Source organism: Lynx rufus, unplaced genomic scaffold, assembly GCF_022079265.1.
Source record: "Lynx rufus isolate CCGP_SWC_20201006 ecotype Redwood Valley unplaced genomic scaffold, mLynRuf1.p SCAF_1, whole genome shotgun sequence".
Taxonomy (NCBI): Eukaryota; Metazoa; Chordata; class Mammalia; order Carnivora; family Felidae; genus Lynx; species Lynx rufus.
This window is the reverse complement of record NW_025814823.1, coordinates 124,559,159-124,576,230: the sequence shown is the minus strand read 5'-3', so window position 1 is coordinate 124,576,230 and position 17,072 is coordinate 124,559,159. Positions and strand designations below refer to the sequence as shown.

Here is a 17,072-nt window from a genome sequence, read left to right as displayed (position 1 = left end):
TATCTTGGAATCTGTCCTGAGATTATTCAGGTTGGACTCTGATTCTTCCTGTGAAAGGAATCAAGGGCTTTTGGAGTAATGGACTCCAAAGATTTTGAAATTATGCTCAGTAGTCTCCTTGGAGAGTCAAAAAATAAGGCATGATCAATCATGGTATATGGCAGAATATGTAATACCTCTGCAACCTCCAGTTTCAAGAGACCCACTCTTGAGAAGAACCCTATTATAGAATTTATTGAAAAGGAAGCTGCTATACAATGTCTAGTGCTAAATGATGTGTTTCAAACCACAAGTGCTGGAATAATTCAGATAAGGTAGCTAAGGTAGTATTCACAAGGTCTTTAGTCACTAAGTACTTTATTTTTTTTTTTAACATTTATTTTTGAGACAGAGAGAGAGCATTAACAAGGGAGGGTCAGAGAAAGAGAGAGACACAGAATCTGAAACAGGCTCCAGACTCTGAGCTGTCAGCACAGAGCCCGATGCGGGGCTCAAACCCACAGACCACGAGATCATGACCTGAGCCAAAGTCGGACGCTTAACCGACTGAGCCACCCAGGCGCCCTGTGGCACTAAGTACTTAATAAAAACTGGTATGCTGGTAAAACAGCTCTCAGAAAAACAAGAAAGAGCCCTTACCAGTAGCATTTGCTGTTTTCCATAGGGTAAATATTCCCACCATTGCTAATTTCAAGCTACCAAGCACCTCACAAAATTCCTCAATATTTAACAGTCAGCTTCAGAGGGCCAGTAGGTGCTGGCTTCAGCACACCGCTGTTTTGTTATCCTTTTTCATCCTTACAGCTGCCTTTTAAGGTGAAGACCACCATTATCTCCAGTGTGCTAATTAGGAGAAAAAGAATTTGCCCAAATGCACAGAAGTAGAATGGGGGCAGAGCTTGAGGGAAGCTCAGGGTATATGACCCTAATAACATCCAACTATAGGCCTGTACTCCTTCTTTAACCTAAAAACAGCCACAGATATTCAAGGTGGTAATGTTGTCAATAACCATTCCCCACCTCTGGCTCACTTCTGTTACAAATACATTTTCTGTGACCCCTTGGGGACTTAGTTAATATTTCTAGATCTTTACTATTCCATAGAGAACCTTGGGTGTAAAAGCCCAGTAAGTGTATATTTTACTTAGTATTTGAAAAATATTCTGGCTCCTTGCTACATAAAGAATGGACCAACTGGGGCGCCTGGGTGGCGCAGTCGGTTAAGCGTCCGACTTCAGCCAGGTCACGATCTCGCGGTCCGGGAGTTCGAGCCCCGCGTCAGGCTCTGGGCTGATGGCTCAGAGCCTGGAGCCTGTTTCCGATTCTGTGTCTCCCTCTCTCTCTGCCCCTCCCCCATTCATGCTCTTTCTCTCTCTGTCCCAAAAATAAATAAACGTTGAAAAAAAAAATTTAAAAAAAAAAAAAAAAAAGAATGGACCAACTATCAGCATCATCTGAGAATGTGGTAGAAATCTAGAATCTTTCTTACCCAGAACTACTAAATCAGAATCTTCCCCATAAGATGATCCCAAGGTGATATATATGTCCATTAAAATTTAAGAAGCACTGCTTTAGGGGTGCCTGGGTGGCTCAGTCGGTTAAGTGTCCGACTTCAGCTCAGGGCATGATCTCACGGTTTGTGAGTTCGAGCCCCACATCGGGCTCTGTGCTAACAGCTGAGAGCCTGGAGCCTGCTTCAGATTCTGTGTCTCCCTCTCTGTCTCTGCCCCTCCCCTGCTCATGCTCTGTCTCTCTCTGTCTCTCAATATAAATAAATGTTAAAAAAAAATTTTTTTTAAAGAAGAAGCATTGCTTTAGCCTACAACAATCATACTGGGGCTTTCATGTGTCACGTTGTATGTTGTTTTTGCAGTTGGCAGTGACTGGCACTGATACAATATAGTCTATCATATCCCATCCTCTTTGTAGCTGATAGTGGTACACTCTGTGGTCACAAAACACAGCAGCTTTACAGAGTGAGACTTGGCCTTGTTAGCAACTATTCTGAGCAAAGAACCACAGGCTTCTCTTCCATTAACCTGCTTCATAACCTCAAATTTTGTTTTTCTAATTCTACAAGAAACTTTGGAGAGCCAAGTCCAACTAGATTCCTCACAAGGATTTCCTCTCAGAAAAATTAATGCAAAGAAAAGTAAGTTCTAAACACTTGAGAGTCTGTCAGGAAGTGGTGGGGAGGAGTGAGCTTGCCGGAGCCAGACCTCTCTGACATGCTAACTTAATTCAAACCACAGGACTTCATTTGAACTTGGCCAATCATTCCTGAGTTGAAAATAGAAGGAAAGGATCTGTGGCCAAAGTTAGAACTTTTAAAAAGAGTTTTGAGGTGTTCAGTAAATTTACCATCCACACATACATTTAAAAAGCATCGTGGATTGAGTTTCTATTATGTTTTGTTTTCTGTGTTTTCCCAAACCATCAGGTTACTGAGGAAATGTCCACAACCCAGATGGATTTAAAGGTAAATCCCCACAGTTTCCAGTTGATATGGAAGTCTAGAAATGAAACAAATACAATTCAGAGAAAGAAAATTTCAAAAAATATCTATTTGGGATTTTAAAATAAAGGCAAAAATTATTCTAATCTGTGGACATCTATTGTAATATTAGTGCTCATGGTGAGAGGCAGGGTGAAAAACCCTTAGCATTTTTCATCTGGCCAAAGTAGGGTAGCAAACCTGCCTATTAGAGAGCCGAAGAGCAGCATTATTCATCAGCATAGGATAGAAGGAAGAACATTCTGTCTGCCCAGATATGGGGAGGGTTACTGTGTTCTTACAGAAGGTGGTCATTCAGAGATATTTCTTCAGGCTTCTAGTGATCCAAGGACTCCGAGGTTCCGGAAGGCCACAAAAGGTAGTCTCCTAAATCATCCCTAAACTGAAAGCGTCTTATGAATGGGGACCACATACCTAGTTTGGTCAGCACCATGCCCCCAGCACCAACACTATTGCCTGGAACATAATTAGTATTCATTAAATACGTATCATGTGATGGATGGATGGATGAATGAATAAAGCCATTGCTCCAGATTAAAGTCAGCATGTTAGAAATGCCTGATAAATACCCACCAAGTTGCTATCATGATATGCATGAAGGTAAAAGTTTATAGTAGCCTGGAAAACTAAGATAAAAGGAAAACATAGGGCAAAGTCAGAAATGGGGATGTCTGCACTAAGTAGGAATGGGATTGTGCAGACTGGGAAGGGGACAGGAGGAGCACCCACTGTTGGAAGTCTCCATTGTCTAATTCACCATTTTACCAAAGGTTGGATTTGTCCATTTGGGCATTTAACACTTAACATTTAACAAAAATCAGTATCTGTTACTGGCAGCTCTGAGTGTAGCACTCTTTTGGCACTGCGGGAGACAAAAGACCTATTCTTCAGCTCAAACCTTCTGGGAACTTAGAATTGAGTTGTGAATGTAAGTCTAACATGATCATATAACAAATTTTTAAAAACACATTGCAAAATATCAGTAATTTATGATTAAGTTCCAGATAAGGTAATGAATGTTAAATGGTCAGACATCTTTGTGAAAGGAGATCTATTTCAAGCTCTAAGAGTCCCTGGTACACACTAATCACTAAATGTTTATGTAAGTGAATGAGTGTTAAAACGTACAAGTTATAAGATCAAAGCAACATGAAAACTGTTTTAAGAATAATGTGTATAGGGGTGTCTGGGTGGCTCAGTCGGTTAGGTGTCCAACTTTGGCTCAGGTCATGATCTTATAGTCTGTGGGTTCGAGCCCCACATTGGGCTCTGTGCTGACAGCTCTAAACCTGGAGCCTGCTTTGGATTCTGTGTCCCCCTCTCTTTCTGCCCCTTCCCCGCTCATTCTCTGTCTCAAAAATAAATAAACATTAAAAAAATTGTTTTTTAAGAATAATGTGTATATATATATACAAAGTATATACCATATTTTATACGGAGAAAGTTCATATTGCTGCTTCATGAAATGAGTGGATACAATATAATGCACCCAAGAGTGTTAAGTTGTTTGAATGTGGAGACCTTGCTCATGCCTGCATCATCAGAACCTACAGAGATGACCAGAGTGCGCTAATCCTTCCATAGGAATTGATGAATCAATGAGCAAATGAATGAAAAGGAAGTTAATCTAAATTCGAGGTAGGTCATTTAGGCAAGCTTGAGCCAGCTTTCCTTAGCTAGTATGAGTCACTTTCTTCACCAGTCCACTGAGCCTTCTCACTTTGGCTTTCATGGCTAATGCAAAAAAAAAAAAAAAAAAAAAAAAAAAAAAAAAAAAACCAACAAAAACAAACAAAAAAAACACCCCACAGCATTGGGAAATTTGAGAGACTTATCTATAGAGCACATTTTGCATAATGATTTATAAGAAGTAGTTCCTGCCTGTGTTTTAAATAAAAAGAACACAGGGCATCTTGGGGAGAGGGACTGACATAGGAAAGGTAAATGAGTAGCAATATTGTCACAGGGAATTGAGACCAGACAATGTGTTTAATGGAAAATGAATGATGAGGCAGTGAGAAAATATAAGAAGGAAGAGATAAGAAAGAACCTTTTCTATTGGGGCGCTTGGGTGACTCAGTCAGTTAAGCATCCAACTCTTGATTTTAGCTCAGGTCATGATCTCACAGTTCGTGGGATCGAGCCTTGTGTAACGGCCCCTTGCCTGCTTGGGATTCTCACTCCCTTTCTCTGCCTCTCCCCCATCCCCTTGCTCTCTCTCAAAAACAAACAAACAAACAAACAAACAAAATTTTTAAAAACAAAGTAGTTTTTCTATGAAAGAACACATATCATAAATTATATGTCCTTATCAAAACAAGTTGTGGTCATATATGAAGAAAAATGGCTTCTATTTTCATTTCCACATTCACACAAAGTTAAAAAGAAAACAGTTATTACCATTTTCAACAGCCTTGATGACAGCATTTGCTATATGGCTGGTTAACTTGAGTGTAGAGCTTTGTTAGTTTGCTTTGAATTATATCAAATTTATAATGACAAATATAAAATAATAGACATTAATTATAATATGACTAAAAATACAAAGGTAGATGGAGTTAGAAACCTGCTACTTTACACTCTCAACAATAGCCAAATTATGGAAAGAGCCTAAATGTCCATCAACTGATGAATGGATAAAGAAATTGTGGTTTATATACATAATGGAATACTACGTGGCAATGAGAAAAAATGAAATATGGCCTTTTGTAGCAACGTGGATGGAACTGGAGAGTGTAATGCTAAGTGAAATAAGCCATACAGAGAAAGACAGATACCATATAGTTTCACTCTTATGTGGATCCTGAGAAACTTAACAGGAACCCATGGGGGAGGGGAAGGAAAAAAAAAAAAAAAGAGGTTAGAGTGGGAGAGAGCCAAAGCATAAGAGACTGTTAAAAACTGAGAACAAACTGAGGGTTGATGGGGGGTGGGAGGGAGGGGAGGGTGGGTGATGGGTATTGAGGAGGGCACCTTTTGGGATGAGCACTGTGTGTTGTATGGAAACCAATTTGTCAATAAATTTCATATATATATATAAAAAAAAAAAAAGAAACCTGCTACTTTAATTGCAATCACCTGAGGTAACCAGTATTAATGGTTTGTTGTGTATCTTTCTACATCTTCCTTGATGTTCCCTAGAATATATATATATATATTTACATACACAGTGGGTAGTTATTGTATTTATAAAAATGTGAACAAATGAAATATATAAGCTTTTTCTTCATTTAACAATAGATTAGAGACCTCCTACCAGATGAATATATAGAGAGATTTTCTCACGTTTTCAAATGTAGAGTATGAATTTACTACCATTTGTTCAACTATTCCTCAATAGTGTACATTCTGGTATTTTCAGGGTTTTTTCAAACACATATAGTACTGCACTGAACGCCCTTGTGATTGCAGACTGTTTTAATTTCATTGTCATGGGTGTCTGAGACTTGAAATCTCACCTTTCAAACGCCACTTGCTTCCCCTCATCCTCCCTGTCATTTGGAGCATGAAACCGAAGAGAGACTGCAGATGAGCTATGAAAGCCGATAACCACTCCATACAGCACATGGCCAGCAGCTTCCTGCTACACTATTTACGTCCTATTCCATTGAGATGGCACTCTCCGCTCACATGACCCAAATGCAGCTCTCACTCCACCAAGAACACAGCTGAATCCAACTGCATTGGCAGCTCTGCACATGCTCCGTCTGGCCCTGTGAATCCTCACTCACCCATTGAGATTTCTTTTGGTTTAAAGCAACATTCCAGCTGCTGAAGCTCCGTTGACCTCCAGTGTTTTCCTGGCTCAGATCCAAGGCAGGTGGCCCCCTGCAAATTGTATTTTTTTTAGAGTTTGAGCTTTTTCGTTTTTTTTGTTGGGGGTTGGAAGGTGTATAATAATTACCCACAAGCATAGCTGATGAATGAAGCCACAAGAAGTAACTCTTTTCCTGGCAGGTATCACAGGAATAACATTTGCCTATTGCCATCATTTGCCTCGACAACAACCTGCAGCTCTAATGCACATTTAATTCTCAAACAGGAGTTTTGGCAAGTGATGCTGTATTTGACTGATGTGTTGACTGTAACGTGTGAGATGGTGGGTTTTTTTTTCTCTCTCTAGAAACCTGGATGCTTTTTGCCATTCTGATGGTAAATGATGAGACAGGCAACCATGGATTTCAGCACTCCATCTGTGTTTGACCAGCAAAAAGGTAAAAATGCTGCTTTAATACCTCCTTTGGTTCTTCATATCTTTAGTTCAGTGGTAGAGATTCTGCAATTCTGAGGGGGAAAAGAGTAGTGTGTGTGTGTGTGTGTGTGTGTGTGTGTGTAATATGAAAGAGGATTTCACATAGAAAACAAATCTGTTTTACATGTTCACTTCTTGTTTGGTAAGCATTTGGAAACGAAAAATAAGCTTATGGTCTGTTTGTCTTGTTAAAGTATTCCTATGTACAAATTTTAAAAATTGGGTTTCAAACACAACCAGCTATTTCAGATACGATCATCTTTATTCTCATTAGTTTATTTTCAAGTCTTTAAAAACTATATTATAGTAACTAATATAAAAAGAACAAATCACATGTCTCTTTTCATTCTATTAACTCAATATCTCATTGCCACAGTTCCATAGATACTTCTTGATTTCCTTTTAGGAATAGATGTTACCTAGATTTATACTATAGTTGATAGAATATCTCATCCGTGGTTGTGGTGTGATTTAACACTATGTTATTTGTAATGACAGGATATATCTTTCCTACTCATAATTTGCCGAGTGGAGGTCATTTTCCACATGAAAAGATTGCTATGGAATCAGCCCCATCCTCATAAAAAGCATGTATTCAGCAGTACAGTTTATGTGTATACATTTTGCATATGAACTGTGTACATATACATAATACCTTTGTGTAATTATGCATCTTTTCTATATATGCACAGGAAATTTCCACTCTGTAAATGTAATAAATATTTTTTAGAATATTTAAAAAAAACTGACATCTAAACCATTTTTTGTAGCCTGTGAATATTCTTCAGGACCCTAAAGTTCTTTGGTCATTTGCTCCTAGTTTTGGCTCCAACATGAAAAAGATGATTTGTAAAAGCTCATTAAGAAAATCCATTGCTTCTTTCTTTTTCCCTTGTCCTGCTCTAGGCCGTAGTGTGTTTATTACCCTTCAAGCTGTATCTGTTTCATGGGTGAATTATTTTAGCTCAGTGCTTTCTCAAATATTAGATTTACTTTTAGATCTCTGAGTGACTATATGTACAGATGTATATATAAAGAGAGATAGTTCTCCACTTCTTAACTCATTTTGAACTGCATGTGTGTGTCCCTTCAGAATATGCTGGTTCACATGGTGTTCGATGATGAACACCATAGGGAAAATGATTGTTAAAGCTGTGCCTACCACCATCCCCTCCCCTTGGTACATTTTGTATCACTGAAGGCAATCAGCAAAAATGAAAGTCTGCCTAAATCCAAAGACCTCATACTAGCTAAAAAGTGACATTGTTGAGCTATGCAATCCAAAGAGGAACACAACGAGTTTATTTTTTTTGAGACTAATCTGAGGAAGCTGGAATTGACTGTGAAGAGGTGGCCCTTCATAATGAATTCACCTGTTCCAGTGTTGTGTTCCCTTACAGGCTTGAGCCCAAAACGTAGTTAACTAGTTAACATATTAATTTGTCATATTTATTTTCTTACAGCACCTTTCATGTGAGCAATTCACAGCATTTCGTCCACCCCACACCTGACTCCCTCATGAAAGTTCACCTTCTCCCTGCCATCTCTATCTCTATTTCTCAATCCTTTCTAGAGGTGCTGAAATATGGTTGAAATAGCGTAGGTTGGAATGGCAGATCTACTTCTTAGCTGTGTGACCTTAGAAAGCTACCTAACCTCTCTGGGCCTTACTTTCCTCAGCAATGAAATGGAGGAAATAATGTTTGCCTCGCAAGGCTGTTGTGAGAATATAAAATAATACATAAAAAGCACCAATCACATTGCCTAATGTGCCATAAGTACTTTAAAATTGTGGCTGCCTTTGTTATTCCTGTTTTAATTGCTACCTTGGACTATGAGTTCCTCAAATGTGAAAGGCTCTTCCCTTCTCTTACCTCCAGCTTGAATTGAGCAGTCCTCAGAACAAACAAGAGCTTAGTTAATACTAGTTGACTATAAAACATTAATTTTTTTTTCAGTATTCCAGGGTACTATTTAGAGCAATCCCCTAAAATAAAAATTAATTAGATGATACCTGAGTAGTTCTATTATCACATTAACCCTTCCATCCTCTTAAAAGCATGAAAGGCCATAATGGTTTAGACCATTACATAGCTTTTAAATGCCATTATGGTATATTGTTGGGCAAACCACAGCAGAGTGATTTTCTCCCCAAATGTGGGCTTTATTCAAGGGCTTTCCATGAATTCTGAATATTTGGGGAATCAAAATTCTAGTAGCCCTGGATTTCTGTGGAAATGTTGAGAAAAGAAATGATCTGGAAGGATCTCAGAAGTCATGTAATCTATTGGTTCTCACACTCAGCCACACATAAGAATCACATGGACAGGTTTGGAAAACGCTGATGCCTAGTTCTCCAGTATAATTAGTGTTGGGGGGAGGCCTGGAAGTTCCCCAGGAAGATCTCACATACAACAAGGATTGAGAATCATTCATCCAACCCATTGGCCTAACATCTCAGATGGGAAGAGGGAAGCACAGAGAGGTGAAAAGGTGGGGCATGTTTGTACTAATAACACCCAGCTAGTGAGTCATAGAAGGGCCTGAGACCCAGGTATTCTCTATCCAGACATCAGAACATTGAGAAACTTCTTTTCGTGGGTGGTCTGTGGCCCCAATAGCTGCTATGGAATGGTTGCAGGGCTCAGACAGCTCTGGTTTATGGTTTCACAGGGAATGGTTAGCATTGTGCACTTGAAAAAAATATGACACAGAATGACCTTCAGGGGTCAAATGATGTGGATGTGTTAAGTCTGAATCCCTTCAGTGGCATTTTTCTAGATTTCTCTTTAGTAGAGGTAACAAGGCATCCTTATGCTAGGGGCTCAGGGACATATATATGGCCCTTACTCATGTTATGTCTCAGTTTTCTTCCCATTTGCATGAACCTGGACAAATCAATCTCCTAGTCTGTGAAATATGCAGGGTTGCTGGGAGGCTTAAACACCCACTTATCTGGTTACGGGAACGAGAGTCGTTTCTGGTTTGCTTTCTGAAATTGTGACGCAGGAAGCCTAGGTCTTCAGAGCTCTCCACTCCTGCTTTGTGCTTTTTTGCTTTCACCATAGCAACACTGTTTCTGGTCCCACGTGTTCCTCCTGGCTGTCTTCCCTGTCAGAGCCCACATGCAGGAAAGGACCTGTAGTAAAATCATTTACTACGGAACACAAAGCTTCCTACTGCAGTGGAGATGTTATATAACAGAAGATGTTTGCATTTTAAGCTTTGTCTCTAATTGTGGAAAGAAAAGGTTTGCTATGCCCAAAGGAGGAACCTAAGGCCTCAGAGAGGATGGGAGCTGGATGAGTGGTCCCAAGGGTCTCTCCACACCCTGCCCTGCCCAGGGTCTAGACGAAATTGTGTTTCATGAGCATTGTGTTTGTGGGCACCTGAGGGGGCATGGCCCACCCTGCAGGCTCTTTACTGATAGAGTTGCTGAGAGAACAAGAGGAGGGCCAAACTCTCCAGTGCAGATTGAATCACTGCAGTAGTGTCCTAGGGCTGCATGACAAAGCACCACAAGCTGGGTGGCTTAAAACAACAGAAATGTATTGTCTCACAGTTCTGGAGGCCAGTGTATGAGATCAAAATGTCAGCACCTGCTCCTTCTGGACTCTCCAGGGAAGAATCCTCCCTTGCCTCTTCCAGCTTCTCGCTGCTTGTGGCCTCCACTCCAGTCTACACCCCTGTCTTCACATCACCTTGTTCTCTGTGTGTGTCTGTCTCAGAAATGCCTCTGCCTCTCTCTCATAGTTACAATGCATGGATTACCCACATAATCTAGGATAAATCTCTACTCTCAACGTCTTTTAACTTGATCACATCTTTTGACATACGAGGTGATATCCACCCTTTGGTCATACACGGTAAAATTCACAGGTTTCAGGGATTTACGATATGGATGTATCTTCAGGGACACCATTCAGCCTGTTACGTGGCATGAACAGATATCAAATCTCAAGTCCCTTATCAGAAAGTATTATGACTGGGGTTTTGGGAAAACCCATTCTTATTGAAACTAGAGAGAAATTTGGCATTTGGAAGGGAATATAGAAAGGGCATCTACTTGGAGCAGACTCTGTGCAGGCATTTTACATGGATTATATTTGATGAGAACAAATGTCAATTGAGCACTTAGCAAAGCCAGGCTCTGTGCCATGGACTGTACATAGACTAGCTCGTTTAATCCTCACATCTATCCCACTCTCGTGTTCCCGCCTTTTACCAATGAGGGAATTTTATAAGGTTATGACTGACCCAAGGTTACCACATATAAAATGGCAATGCTGAGATTCAAGCTGCTTGACTTCAAAACCCATGTTCTATCTACAACTGTAATCTTCCTTCATCAACCACAAATTTTAATGAAGAAGTAAGAGATTAATGAAAATTCAAATTAATGAGGCACCTAGGTGGCTCAGTCACTTAAGCATCTGGCTCTTAACTTCGGCTCAAGCCATGATCTTGCAGTTTGTGGGCTCCACAAACTGCAGACCCCACATCGGGGTCTGCGTTGACAGTGTAGATCCTACTTAGGATTCTTTCTCTCTCCCACTCTCTCTGCCCCTCCCTGGCTCACGTGCTCTATCTCCCTCTCTCAAAATAAATAAATAAACTTTAAAAAATTAAAATTAATGAAGCGTATATTTTCACAATCAAGCTGTTCTTCCATTGTGTTGTGGATTTTTAAAGCTCCCACACACAGATGTGAGGGTTTTAATTTCCAACATTTCATCCAAAATGGAAGCAGTAAACAAAAAGAATTTAGAGTGTAACAAATTTGCACTTTGCTGAAAAAGCAAAAGTGAAAATTCTGCATGACAACCAGATGCCTCCAAAGGAAGAATAAGCACATTTTTAAAGAGGTTTGGGAAGAGAGCAGAGAGAGGCAGGCAAAGGAGACAAGACAGAGAGGGAATGATTTAGGCCCAATTGATGATTTTAGGGTAAAAAACCTAAATGCGTACCTAGAATGAAACCCAGGAACACTGAGGGGGAATTCTGTGATTAATTTTCAGATTAATTGTCCAGATAAAGTAAGATTAGCTGGAACTCACCAGTCCACAGGCTTAGAAGCAGACTGCTGTTGCCTCTGGGAAATGTTTAGCCTTCTCCCTCATTTGGTGAAGAAAGAGGAGCAGAGGGAAACAGAGATGAAAGACTTTTTTCTGGTCTTGTGGCCCACTCAAGACCAAGTTTTCTGGAAGTCTGTCCCTCACCCTTCTCTGCTTCACTGCTGTCAATTTGGCACAGGAACCTCCCTCCCATCAACCAACTCCTGGGAAAGGTTGTGACAAACCCATCCACTCCTGGCTCCTCTTGTGAACCTAGCAAGAGGAAAGCCTTGACTAATCTTACCCAAACAATTACCATTCACAGCCTTTGAGAGCCATGAAAATGCAAGTGATTCAGTGGGTTGGGGATTAGGAGAGTGGTGTCCTCAGTATTCTCTGTCACAGGACAGCCCTACTGTCCTAGGGAATGGGGCCTTTTTCCCTAGTATGCATCCCAAGAGGGAGCATCCAGGAGTGGTAGCCACAGAGAATGAAGGTACACTGGTCCCTTAGGTCTCCTGCATCAACCCTTACGTTATGCCCACAGCTTAGCCAGATCAACTTCAGGAGGTGAACCCTCTTTTCAGCCCCTTGTCCAAAAGTCAGCTGGGTCACTACAGTGAGCTTTTCCTACCATCTCTATCCATTAACTCCACATTTCCTTAGCAACTATTAAGCAATTGTGTTGGGTAATGATATTCATGTATTTTCTCTTTGATGCAATTATTTGGATGCAGGATATTTTAATGGAATCTGAAAGAAAATTTACTAAGCATGTAACTATTTTTATTACCAAACAAGTATGAAACAAACATCTTACCCATCCCCAAATATGAGACAAGGTGAGAAGAAGAGGGTCTAGAGGCACTTACATACAAGATTGGTGTAAAAGATGTGTAGAGATATATACCATCTTGCAGAAAGACCCCATCCTACCAGAAGTCATGTTTAGCACTTGTAACTATGAGGAAGGAAGCCTGTCAGTTAGTGCAAAATGTTTGCTGATTCTGAGAATCCACTTATATCAAGAATGATCTACATCTCAGCTTTTCTGATTTATCTCTGAAAATCATGGTGGTTTTAACTAACACTAACTTTGAACTAATATATAGATTTGTGTGCTTAATAAGGGTCTTTAGTTTGTTTTCTCTTTGTAAAATTTAAAAAATGTAATTTGTGCATTGATAATCTTGTTTTATTGGCTCTATTGGGGAGGAAGAAAAGGGAAGATTCCTTTCACACAGGAAGTATTTCTATCTCTAAATGTTCCTCAGAATTTTAAAATACACATGTAAAATATTTAATAGCATGCTAATCCTTTTTAAACTTTTTGTTTGAAAATAATTTCAAATTTAAATCTTGTAAAAATGGCATAAAAGAACACTTGACTATCTTTTACTCAGATTCATCTGACATTAATATTTTGCCCCTTTTGCCTTTTTGTTGGCTTTCTTCTGTCTGTGTCTCTATGTCCCACATCGCTCTCTCTGCCTCTATGTATATGTTTATATATGCATGTGTGTGTGTGTATGTACTTTTATCTAATCTGTCTGCATTCCAATTTTGTCTAGTGAGCTAGTAACATCTTTCATAGCATTTCTTCCAGTACTTGATCCAGTCTAGGATGACGTATTATATTTAGTTGTCATGTGTCTTTATTCACATTTCTTCTGGAACATTTCTGCACAGTTTTTTTGTCTTTTATGGCATCGACATTTTGAAATTATAGCCTCTCTCTGTCTCTTTTAATACTGAGTTCCTCCTTTTGGGTTTGTCTGTTGCTCCCTCATGACTAGATTTAGATATATACATTCCCAGACAGAGTACCACATGGGTGATGTCTTCATCTCAGGTTATCACAATATCATTTAAATCTTTTCAAATTCATTTCAAATCTTTCAAATCATTTCAAATCTTTTCAAATTTGAGATGAATGGTGTTGCCTTATTAGTTATCAACCAGTCCTTACAATGTTTTTTTTAACATACTGTTTTCTTTCTTATTGTGAAATCAATACCACCTTTTTCAAAATAGTCAAACAATACAAAAAGGATTTGAGCATAAAAAATGTATTCTAGCAATACGCATGTTGTATAACTAGCAAATGGCTCTGTTCTTCAGTCTGTGAGCCCAGCCTGTCTCCAGCTTCTCAGCCACCAAGATGGACTCATCGTAACTTACCCCCCATGCCAGGGCTGGGGAGTAGATTACAAAGGGAAATAGAGGAGATCAGGCCAAGAATATTAACCAGTATCATTAACTGGTCACAAGAAGAGCAGTAACTGGTTTATTAAGCAGCTCCCACATGCCAGGCACTGTGCTAAACTCTTCACTCCTATTATGTCACTTGATCCTCAACACAGCCTATGAGATATATTCCATCTCTAGACTGTCTGAGGTTACATGACTTGCCCAAGGCCACATAGGGCAAGGGCAAAACTGTCATTTTAACTCCAGCTTCTGACACCCAAGCCCCCTCACACTCCTTTTTACCAAAAGTTATACTTTGCAGGTTCTGATAGCCCACCCACCTACCCCTTCATGACTCCTAGCACGAGAAGGAAAAGAAAGGCAATGGCACCTCAAGCAGGACTGGTGGGAGCTGTCAGCCACTGAGGTGGTTCCCCAGGCTGAACTTCCAGTTGCAGTGAACTGTGCCCAGTGGGCTCTGCTCACTGTGACAGCCTGACCTCTTCTAAAGTAGCGATGGATTCAGTCTCCATGGCAGACTTCGTTTGGAGGAGAGAAGAGCACCAGCATCCTAGAAGGAGGGGTCAGTGGCGAAAAGGTTGGGGTTACACTGGAATGTGACCTGTGAAGCTGATGTGATAGAAGCTGAGCATTTGCAAAGTCAGGGCTTGGGTTCCATCACAGAAGCTTCAGAAGCCAGATTCTTTATCATATTCCTATTCAGCACATTTGTTCTGTGAAGCAACCTGATGTTTCTCCAAAAGACAGTTCAGGGAGGCCAGCCCTATAAACAAGGTCACACATAAACAGCATTTGATAAAAAGAAAAAAAGAATTATTTTAACATTGACATCCTATGCTGTGATAATAACCTTGACACCATTTCTTTGTTCTCTAACTCACCACAGTAAATTAAAACACAGTCTGCGGTTTTATTTTTTTAAGTTTATTATTTATTTTGAGAGAGAGTGCAAGCAGGGGAGGGGGAGCAAGAGAGGTAGAGATAGAGAGACTCCCAAGCAGGCTCAATACCGTCAGCGCAGAGCTCAGATCTCAGGAACCATGAGATCATGTCCTGAGCCGAAATCAAGATTCGGATGCTTAACTGACTGAGCTACCCAGGTACCCCAAGTCTGCTGTTAAAAAAAAAAATCTTATTTTTAAGAACTGTGAGAGGGACACCTGAAATTCATCTGAATTGACGCTTTTTTTTTTTTTAAATTTTTTTTTTTCCAACGTTTATTTATTTTTGGGACAGAGAGAGACAGAGCATGAACGGGGGAGGGGCAGAGAGAGAGGGAGACACAGAATCGGAAACAGGCTCCAGGCTCCGAGCCATCAGCCCAGAGCCCGACGCGGGGCTCGAACTCCCGGACCGCGAGATCGTGACCTGGCTGAAGTCGGACGCTCAACCGACTACGCCACCCAGGCGCCCCTGAATTGACGCTTTTATCCTTCTGATTACTTAGTGCCATCCAAAAATGGTGTTCTAGAGTTTTGGCCATAACTTGGCTGACTCAGCATGACCACTGAATATAGAGAGGAGCAGAGATAGGCTCACAGGCATCTGGTTTCAGGCAGTCAGAGCAGAAACCAATTTCAGGATGGATCCTGGAAGTGTTATGACTGAGAGTAGTAGTACTTTTTGGAATTGGAAGGAACGTCAGTGAGTGTTGAATCCAACTCCCTTACTTTTTATATGTGAAAACTGAGACATCGAGGTATTGATGGGGATACAGTATAATGTTGTAATGGCCACTGGAGCCAAACTGAATGGTTCAAGGCCAGTGCCACCACTTAGTGTGTGACCCAGCTAACATCTCTACAGCTCGCTTTCCTTGTAAAGCCTTGTAAACTAAGATGAGGCTACTACAAAGGATTGTTTATATAGATTGACTTAATACATACAAAGCACCTGCAACCATGCCTGGCTCATAGTAATCATTCAGTGAGTGCTAGTGTTGGTTATAGGACTGTTTTAAAGATGATTGCAACAAAGATTGTTATAAAGATTTAACGAAGTAATACATACAAAGCAGTTGGAACTACTAATGGCCCAGAGTAATCACTCAGTGAGTGCTAATGGTTCTTACAAATGACTCACATAAGGTTACACGGACAACTGGTCTTCCCAGGTCAAGAGAACCTCTTACCCTTCAAGTTGACTCCTGCTTGGTAATAAATATGTGGCAGAGCACCACTGTTTTTTGTGGAAATTGAAAGGGACAAGATTTTCTTGGGCAGGAAAACCAAGAAGGAAATGAATTCTCCAGGAAAGCTCACATAGCTTGGAATACTTCTACTTTCCCTGTCCTCTGTTTCTGGTGTTCTGTCCTCTAAGACTTGCCTTCCAGATAAAACTCTTCTCTTTGCTCAAAAGCCACTCTGTCAGATTCACTCTCTATGCTGGTGCCAGGCAGGTTTCTGGGCTCTCTACCCGGTTCTAGAAAATCTATCTGGGTTTGAGGCAGAGCCTCATTTGTTTAATAGTTTCATAATGTTTTACTCTTTGATAGAGCAAAACTCCCTCAGTACTCTTCTTTTTTTTTCAGTTTTATTGGATAATCTTACTCATTTTTGTTGACTTTTTAAAAAAAATGTTTATTTGTTGAGAGAGTGAGAGAGAGTGGGGGAGCAGAGACAGAGAAAGAGGGATAGAGAGAGTCCCAAGCAGGCTCCGTGTTGTCAGCACACAGCCAGACGCAGGGCTGGATTCATGAACCGTGAGATCATGACATGAGCCAAAATCAAGAGTCAGACACTTAACCGACTGAGCCACACTTTTTTTTGTTTGTTTTTGCTTTTGGAAGATATTACATTCATACATGTTCAAGGTATAAAACAATACCCAATGAAAAATCTCCCACCCCTGCCAGACTCTCTAGCCATCCAATTCCCCTCGCTGGAAGCAAATCAATTTAAGCAGTTTCTTAAGTATTTTTCCAGAGAGATTCTATGTATAGATAAGCAAATAGTTAAATATATTCTCTTTTTCTTCTTTAAAGCATAAACTTATCCATTTGTTTTCACAAATGAAAAGTAGTAGTATTTCCCTGAACCCC

The 17,072-nt window shown here is 40.2% G+C and overlaps 1 protein-coding gene across 1 annotated transcript in view; it reads left to right on the top strand.

The window, feature by feature from the left end:
- The first annotated feature begins 6,646 nt into the window (after positions 1 to 6,646).
- The window catches only part of ANKRD55 (ankyrin repeat domain 55), a 95,319-nt gene continuing 84,893 nt past the window's right edge, over positions 6,647 to 17,072 (top strand). The window contains exon 1 of the mRNA XM_047086729.1: positions 6,647 to 6,729. Within this exon, the coding sequence (XP_046942685.1) occupies positions 6,672 to 6,729 (58 nt within the window). The 5' untranslated portion in view covers positions 6,647 to 6,671. The remainder of the gene's footprint in view (positions 6,730 to 17,072) is intronic.